This window comes from Gorilla gorilla, chromosome 21 (assembly GCF_029281585.2).
Source record: "Gorilla gorilla gorilla isolate KB3781 chromosome 21, NHGRI_mGorGor1-v2.1_pri, whole genome shotgun sequence".
NCBI lineage: Eukaryota > Metazoa > Chordata > Mammalia > Primates > Hominidae > Gorilla > Gorilla gorilla.
In genome coordinates this window covers 57,353,407-57,360,272 of record NC_073245.2, presented here as the reverse complement: position 1 = coordinate 57,360,272, position 6,866 = coordinate 57,353,407, and the positions used below count along the sequence as shown (strand labels likewise).

The 6,866-nt window shown below is 39.4% G+C and overlaps 1 protein-coding gene across 1 annotated transcript; it reads left to right on the top strand.

Annotated features, from left to right (window-relative positions):
* The first annotated feature begins 3,506 nt into the window (after positions 1–3,506).
* WFDC12 (WAP four-disulfide core domain 12) lies at positions 3,507–4,473 on the top strand. Its single transcript, XM_004062221.5, has 3 exons — positions 3,507–3,585; positions 3,689–3,847; positions 4,012–4,473. Exons 1-3 carry the CDS (start codon positions 3,507–3,509, stop codon positions 4,044–4,046), a joined length of 273 nt encoding a protein of 90 aa, XP_004062269.2. The 3' UTR covers positions 4,047–4,473.
* The last annotated feature ends 2,393 nt before the right edge of the window (positions 4,474–6,866 follow it).

Sequence of the window (6,866 nt, the reverse complement as noted above, 5' to 3'; positions counted from 1 at the left end):
AAGGTAGTTTACTATTACAAAACAGGAACATTGTCCCCTGCAATTTTACCTTCTTATAATATGAATATGAGAAGTTCCTTATGGGGCTTGCTTCCTAGACAGTCTAGGTTTCTAGGAAACCTAAATGTAAGCCTAAATGTATTTATATATATACATATATAAACATATTTTTGCTTTGTATATATGTATATATATATGTAAACACATTTTTGCTATTGAGTTGCAGTTCTTTATATATTTTGAAAATTAACCCCTTATCTGATAGGTAGTTTGCAAATATTTTTCCCATCTCACAGGTTGCCTTTATTACTCAATATTTCACGTTATTGCTTTTAATGTATTACATTTTTCTAACCAATACTTCTAGTGTATAGAAATGTAGTTGACTTTTATATATTGATTTTTGTGTCAGCTAATCTTGAAAAATTGTCTAACTCATGATGTATCTGTAGTTTCTTTTGTGTTTTTATTAGACTATTGTATCATTTGCAAACAATGGCTTTTCTCTTCTCCCATTCTAATACATATTTCTTTTCTTTTTCATTATATATATGTGTGTGTGCATATGCATATATATATATATACACACACATAAATATAAAGACCCAATTAAAAGTGAATAAGACTTAAACAGACATTTCTCCAAAGATGATATACAAATGGCCAACAGGTATGTGAAAAGACGCTCAACATGTCTAATCATCAGGAAAATGCAAATCAAACCATAAGATCACCTCATACCTGTTAGGATGACCATTATTTTAAAAAGAAAAGAAAAAGAAAACAAGTACCAGTGAGAATGTGGAGAAATTGGAACCCTTGTGCACTGTCAGTGAGAATTTAAAGGAGTATAGCCACTACAGAAAACAGTATGGAAGTTCTTCAAAAAATTAAAAATAGAACTACCACATGATCCAGCAATCCCACTTCTGGGTATTTATCCAAAAGAATTTAAATCAGGATCCCAAAGAGATACTCACACCTGCAAGTTCATTGCTGCAATATTCACAATAGCTAAGAAATGGAAACCTAAATGTGCATTGATCCATTGACAGATAAGTGGGGGAAGTATATACATATATATGCATACCATGGAATATTATTCAGCCATAAAAAAGAAGAAAATTCTATCTCATGCTACAGCATGGGTGAACCTCAAGGACATTATGCTAAGCAAAATAAGCTAGTCATAAAAGGACAAATATTGCATGATTCCACTTTTATGAGGTGTCTAAAGTAGTCACGTATAGAAGCAGAAAACAGAATGGTGGTTCCAAGGGTCTGGGGGAGGGAAAATAGGGAGTTGCTATTCAGTGGGTTTCAGTCACACAAGATGAAAAAGTTCTAGAGCCCTAATGTATGACATTGTGCCCACAATTAACAATAGTGTAGTATGCACTTAAAAATATGTTAAGAGGTCATGTCTTATAGTATATATTTCTTACCACAATTTTTTAAAAAAACACAGTGTTGAGCAAAGCATGCAAAATATGAAAGAATACTTAGGCCATAATTATGCTTATATGAAATTAAACAACATGTATCACTAAGCAAGCCATAGCAAGAGAGCAAAACTTTAAAGGAAAACATGAGGATGATTAACAGAAAGTTCAAGATAGTGGTTACCTCTGAAGTAGGGATGGTAATGTCCTATTCTAAATTGATAGGTTCATAGGTGTTTATTATTCTTTTTCAAAAGGTATAGAACGTTGATTACATTCTTTCATATGTAGGATTTATTTTACAATACTTTTTTTAAAGAAGTATCATCAACAGTCAATTACAAATGACATTTTGGGGAGAACCGGAGAAACAAATATGAACTGGCTATGAGATGACATGCAGAAACTATTAATTATCTTAGATATGATAATGGCTTTGTGATTATATTGAAGAATATCCTTATTCTTAGAATTTGCATGCTGATGTATTTAGGAAATAGGAACATAATGTATTCAATTTCATTTCAAATACTTCAACAAATGTAGCTATAGGTATTCTAAAATATCCCAAAATATTAATAATTGTTAAATCCAGTTGTAGGTATACAAGTATCATTGTTCTGTTATTTCAATGTTTCTGTATGTTTAAAAAGTTCATAATAAAAAGCTGGAGGAGGAAATAGCCAATACATTCCAACATTCTAGTATTTGTTTATGAACTTCCCAGACTCCATCCCTGGTATCCAAATGATCTGAGTCCAATGATATGACTGGTGAGATTGTAGCCAAAGATTCACCATCTAATAAGGAGTTGGCTCACTTCCAGGAATGGAGGTATCCTCCCTGCCTCCACTTAACCCCAACTCAGTCCCTTCCACACTTCAGGATGTGGAACACCCAAAATCCAAATCTTTGCATTACTCAGGGGTCCTGTTAGTAAATGACAGAAATCCAATTCAGACCAGCTTAGGCAGAAAGGTGAATGTATTGGGTGGTAACCTAACCCTGGGTATGAGTGGGGCTGATCTCAGGAAAAAGTTTAGTGAAGGACTAGATATCCTCTAAATTACTCCCTATCCATCTCTCATCTCTTTTCATCAGCATCTTAGATTTATCTTCTCAGAATTTCTCTCTCACCAGGGCCAGGACCAAATTTCTGGAGTTTCTGGGCTTATATCTGCAACTTTTCCAACAGGAAGGATTTTCCTCTCTTTAGTACCCATTCAAAGAAAGGACTCCAAAAGCCTGGTCTCAGACACACACATACACACACACACACACACACGCACACACACGTCCATGTCTTCTTCCAAATCCAGGAATTTGGGGGATGCAGGGGCAGAGGAGGGAAAACAAATCCTATGAAGATGGTACAGTATAATTATTATGCTCATTGTATGAATGAGGAAACGGAGGCTTAGAAAGGTGAAGCTGCTTTCAAAGTCACACAGCTGGTGACAGGTCCAAAATCTGCTTTCCTCCAGGCCACATGAGATTGGCGGGGGGCAGGAGCACACAGTGCTGGAGCGCAAGGCTGAGAGTGAATGTTCAGGACAGACATTTTAAGCACTGCCGTTCAGATTCTTCCTTGGGGTGAGGTGAGAACTGAGAACAAGTCCGGGGCAGCACAGGAAGGAGGGAAGATTTTGGTCCCAGGTGAATCAGGCATGAAGAGGGACTGATAGAGAACATGGTGGAGTTGAGGAAGTCTGGCCCTGCCACTGCCTCGTGTGTGAACTTGAGTAATTTCATGCCCTTTCTGTGCTTCTTTTCCTCCTTCCATAAGATAGTTTGGCCCTGGTGGCGCCTAATGGTCAATCAGGTGTCCATTTCTTCTCCTCGTGTGAAGAACGAGGGTCACTCTTGGATTTCTTCATCTATTCCAGTGCGGAGCCTTAGGGAAAGCCCCAAGTCCCTCCTCAAAAGGGGCCATTTCCAAATAGAGCTGGGAGGTGCAGCCTCCCTTGCCATTTTGAGCCTTCAGCTCCACCCACTGGCATGCCCAGCAGGAACACTATAAAGCCAGGCTCAGCCCAGCTCCCAGCCAAGCACCTGCCTGGCAACATGGGGTCCAGCAGCTTCTTGGTCCTCATGGTGTCTCTCGCTCTTGTGACCCTGGTGGCTGTGGAAGGAGTTAAAGAGGGTGAGCAGACATGGTGGAGCTGGGTGGGGCTGGGCTGGGGAGAGGTCCTGAGGGGCCCTCTGGGGCTGGAGTTCTCATATCACCTTGTGGCTTCCTCCACTAGGTATAGAGAAAGCAGGGGTTTGCCCAGCTGACAACGTACGCTGCTTCAAGTCCGATCCTCCCCAGTGTCACACAGACCAGGACTGTCTGGGGGAAAGGAAGTGTTGTTACCTGCACTGTGGCTTCAAGTGTGTGATTCCTGTGAAGGAACTGGAAGAAGGTAAGGAGACCTGCCTCCCAGGGCTGGGGCTGTCCCTTCCCCTGCCTCTATCTGACCCATGAAAGTTCGGAGGAATTAGTCCCTTTAGCTGGTGTGGGGAGGGATGGCTAAAGCTGGCAGGGCCCTCAGAGACCACCTAGTCTGAACATCTCCATTGTCCAAAGGAGGAAACAAGGATGAAGACGTGTCAAGGCCATAACCAGAGCCAGGATGGGAGGCCAAGTCTCCAGGCTCCTCCTCTACCAGGTGTCCTCAGAAATGATGCTGGGTCCTTTCTACCTCTGGGGGTCACTCCCACTTGGCACCTGCCCCTGAGGGTCCTGAGACTTGGAATATGGAAGAAGCAATACCTACCAAAGAAAACCTGAGCTTGAAGTCCTTTTCCCCAAAAAGAGGGAAGAGTCACAAAAAGTCCAGACCCCAGGGACTGTACTTTCCCTCTCTACCTGGTGCTCCTCCCTAATGCTCATGAATGGACCTCTCATGAATGAAATCAGTGCCCTTATAAGAGACCCCAAAGAGCTGCCTTGCCCTTCTGCAATGTGTGATCACAGCTAGAAGGCGCTGTCAGAGATGAGAAACTGGTCCTCACCAGATGCTGAATCTGCTGGTGCCTTGATCTTGGACTTCCCAGCCTCTAGAACTGTAAGAAATAAATATTTGCTGTTTATAATCCACCCAGTGTATGGTAATTTGTTATAGCAGCCCAAACCAGCTAAGACAACCTAATAGTAAAAAAAAAAAAAATCCTATTCAACATTATCAAAGTGAATAAAATATAAAATACCTACAAATAAATCTAGAGATGTACAGAAATTTTCTGAAAGAAAACCCTAAAACTTTATTAAATGACATTTTAAAAGATCTGGATAAATAGACTAAACTTTTCTACAGAATAAATAAATAAATGTTTTTTAAAAGATATGCTCTTCCCCAAGCAGGAAGCCTCCTCAAAGTGTTTATCTTGGTCAGCATAATTTATACCTGAAATATAATTAAAATTAAAACCCACCGGGTTTTGCAAACCCTAATGAAATAATTGATTCTGGCAATGATCATCCATGGCTTCTGAATATTTACAGGGCGCCATTTCATCACCCCGTGGTATATTTACAGTTTGTAGAGGGAAAACACAAGTTTACCACTTGAGGATTCAGGTACACACCGAAAACACATTAATCTGTCTCCACAATGCTAAAAATGGGTAAAGCAGACCTCCATTCCTCCTGAGGTGATGCAACACAAAACACACAGCATCATTCAAGAAGGGCTCCTGCCAAGACAGTTGAGCATGAACCTCACCAAGCCTCTACAGCTAGCGTTCATCTATGGGAAACGTGAAGGACAAAGAAGATGAAAGACATCACAGGGAAGCAACATAGGACATTCTAAAGAACAATTTGTCTGTTTTGTTTAACAAGTCAATAGCATGAAGAAGAAGAAGGAGGGAGGAAAGGAGAATAAAAAAGAGTTGGAGAGATGTTCTAGATTAAAAGAAACTTCAGATACATTACAGCCAATGCAATATGTGCACCAACAAACATACAGTCACTTTTGCAACAATAAGAAAAACAAGATGCAAATAGAATATTAGATGATGTTAAGAAACTGCAGTTAATTTTCTTAGGTGTGACAGTAGTATTGTCATTATGTGAGAAAGTGTCCTTAGTTTTTAGAGATGCACACTGAAGTATTTAAAGGTAAAGTATAAGATGGGTTGGATTTACTTTAAAATACTTCAGCCAAAAAAGGGGTGGGGATATGCATGAAGGAATTCTTGTAAAATGGTTCATTGTTGAATCTGGATGATGGGTATGTAGGCTCCATAAAAGTATTTGCTATTCTTTTGTGCATTTTTGAAAACTTTTTATGATAAAAACAAGGGTTTGTTTTTGCAACTTAACAAAATGATCATTAGGTCCACATGGAACAATAAAATACTTGTAACCTGGAAAATTGAAAATGTAGACTAATGAAGGGTAATGGATACCACCAGTCACTAAAACATATCATGGAGCTACAACAATTACAGCCACAATACAAGCATACTTGTTTTATTGTGCTTTGCAGTCATTGCATTTTTTACAAATTGAAGGTTTGTGGCAACCCTACACCAAGCAAGTACATTGGCCACATGTTTCCAACAGCATGTGCTCGCTATGTGTCTTTGTATCACATTTTGGCAATATTCACAATATTTCAATTTTTTTCATTATTATTACATCTGTTATGTTGGTCTGTGATCAGTGATCTTTGATGATACTATTCTAATTGTCTCAGGGTGCCATAAACTGTGCCCACATAAGACAGTGAATTTGATCGATAAATGTCGCATATGTTCTGATTTCTCCCCCAAGCGGCCATTCTCTGTTTCTCTCCCTTGGAACACAACAATGCTGAAATGAAGCCAATTAATCATCTTACAGTGGCCTTTAAGTGTTCAAGTTAAAGGAAGAGTCATGTCTCTCACTTTAAATCAAAGAAAGCTAGAAATGATTAACCTTAGTGAGGAAGGCATGTTTGAAAACCAAGAAAGGTCCAAAGCTAGGCCTCTTTTACCAGTTAGCCAAGTTGTGAATGCAAAGGAAAAGTTATTGAAGGCAATTAAAACAGCTACTCCAGCGAACACACAAATGGTGAGTGAAACAGACTTATTGTTAATATGGAGAAAATGTTAGTGGTTTGGATAAAAAAATCAAAATAGCCACAGCATCCCCTTAGCCAAAGCCTAATCCAGAGCAAGGCCCTAACTTTTTTCAATTCTATGAAAGCTGAGAGGTGAGGAAGCTGCGTAAGGAAAGTTTGAAGTTAGCAGACGTCGGTTCACAAGATTTAAGGAAAGAAGCCATCTCCATAACACAAAAGTGTAAAGTAAAGCAGCAAGTGCTGATGGAGAAGCCTCAGCAAGTTCTCCAGAAGATCTACGCAAGATAATTGATGAAGGTGGCTATGCTACACAACAGATTTTCAATGTAGATGAAACAGTCTTTTATCAGAAGAAGAGGCCATTTAGGATTTT

Coding starts and splice junctions, on each gene's coding strand:
- WFDC12 (XM_004062221.5), top strand. CDS start 3,507: ATGGGGTCCAGCAGCTTCTTGGTCCTCATGGTGTCTCTCGCTCTTGTG. Junction 3,586..3,688: donor TGTGGAAGGAGTTAAAGAGG/GTGAGCAGACAT, acceptor TTCCTCCACTAG/GTATAGAGAAAGCAGGGGTT. Junction 3,848..4,011: donor TGTGAAGGAACTGGAAGAAG/GTAAGGAGACCT, acceptor CATTGTCCAAAG/GAGGAAACAAGGATGAAGAC.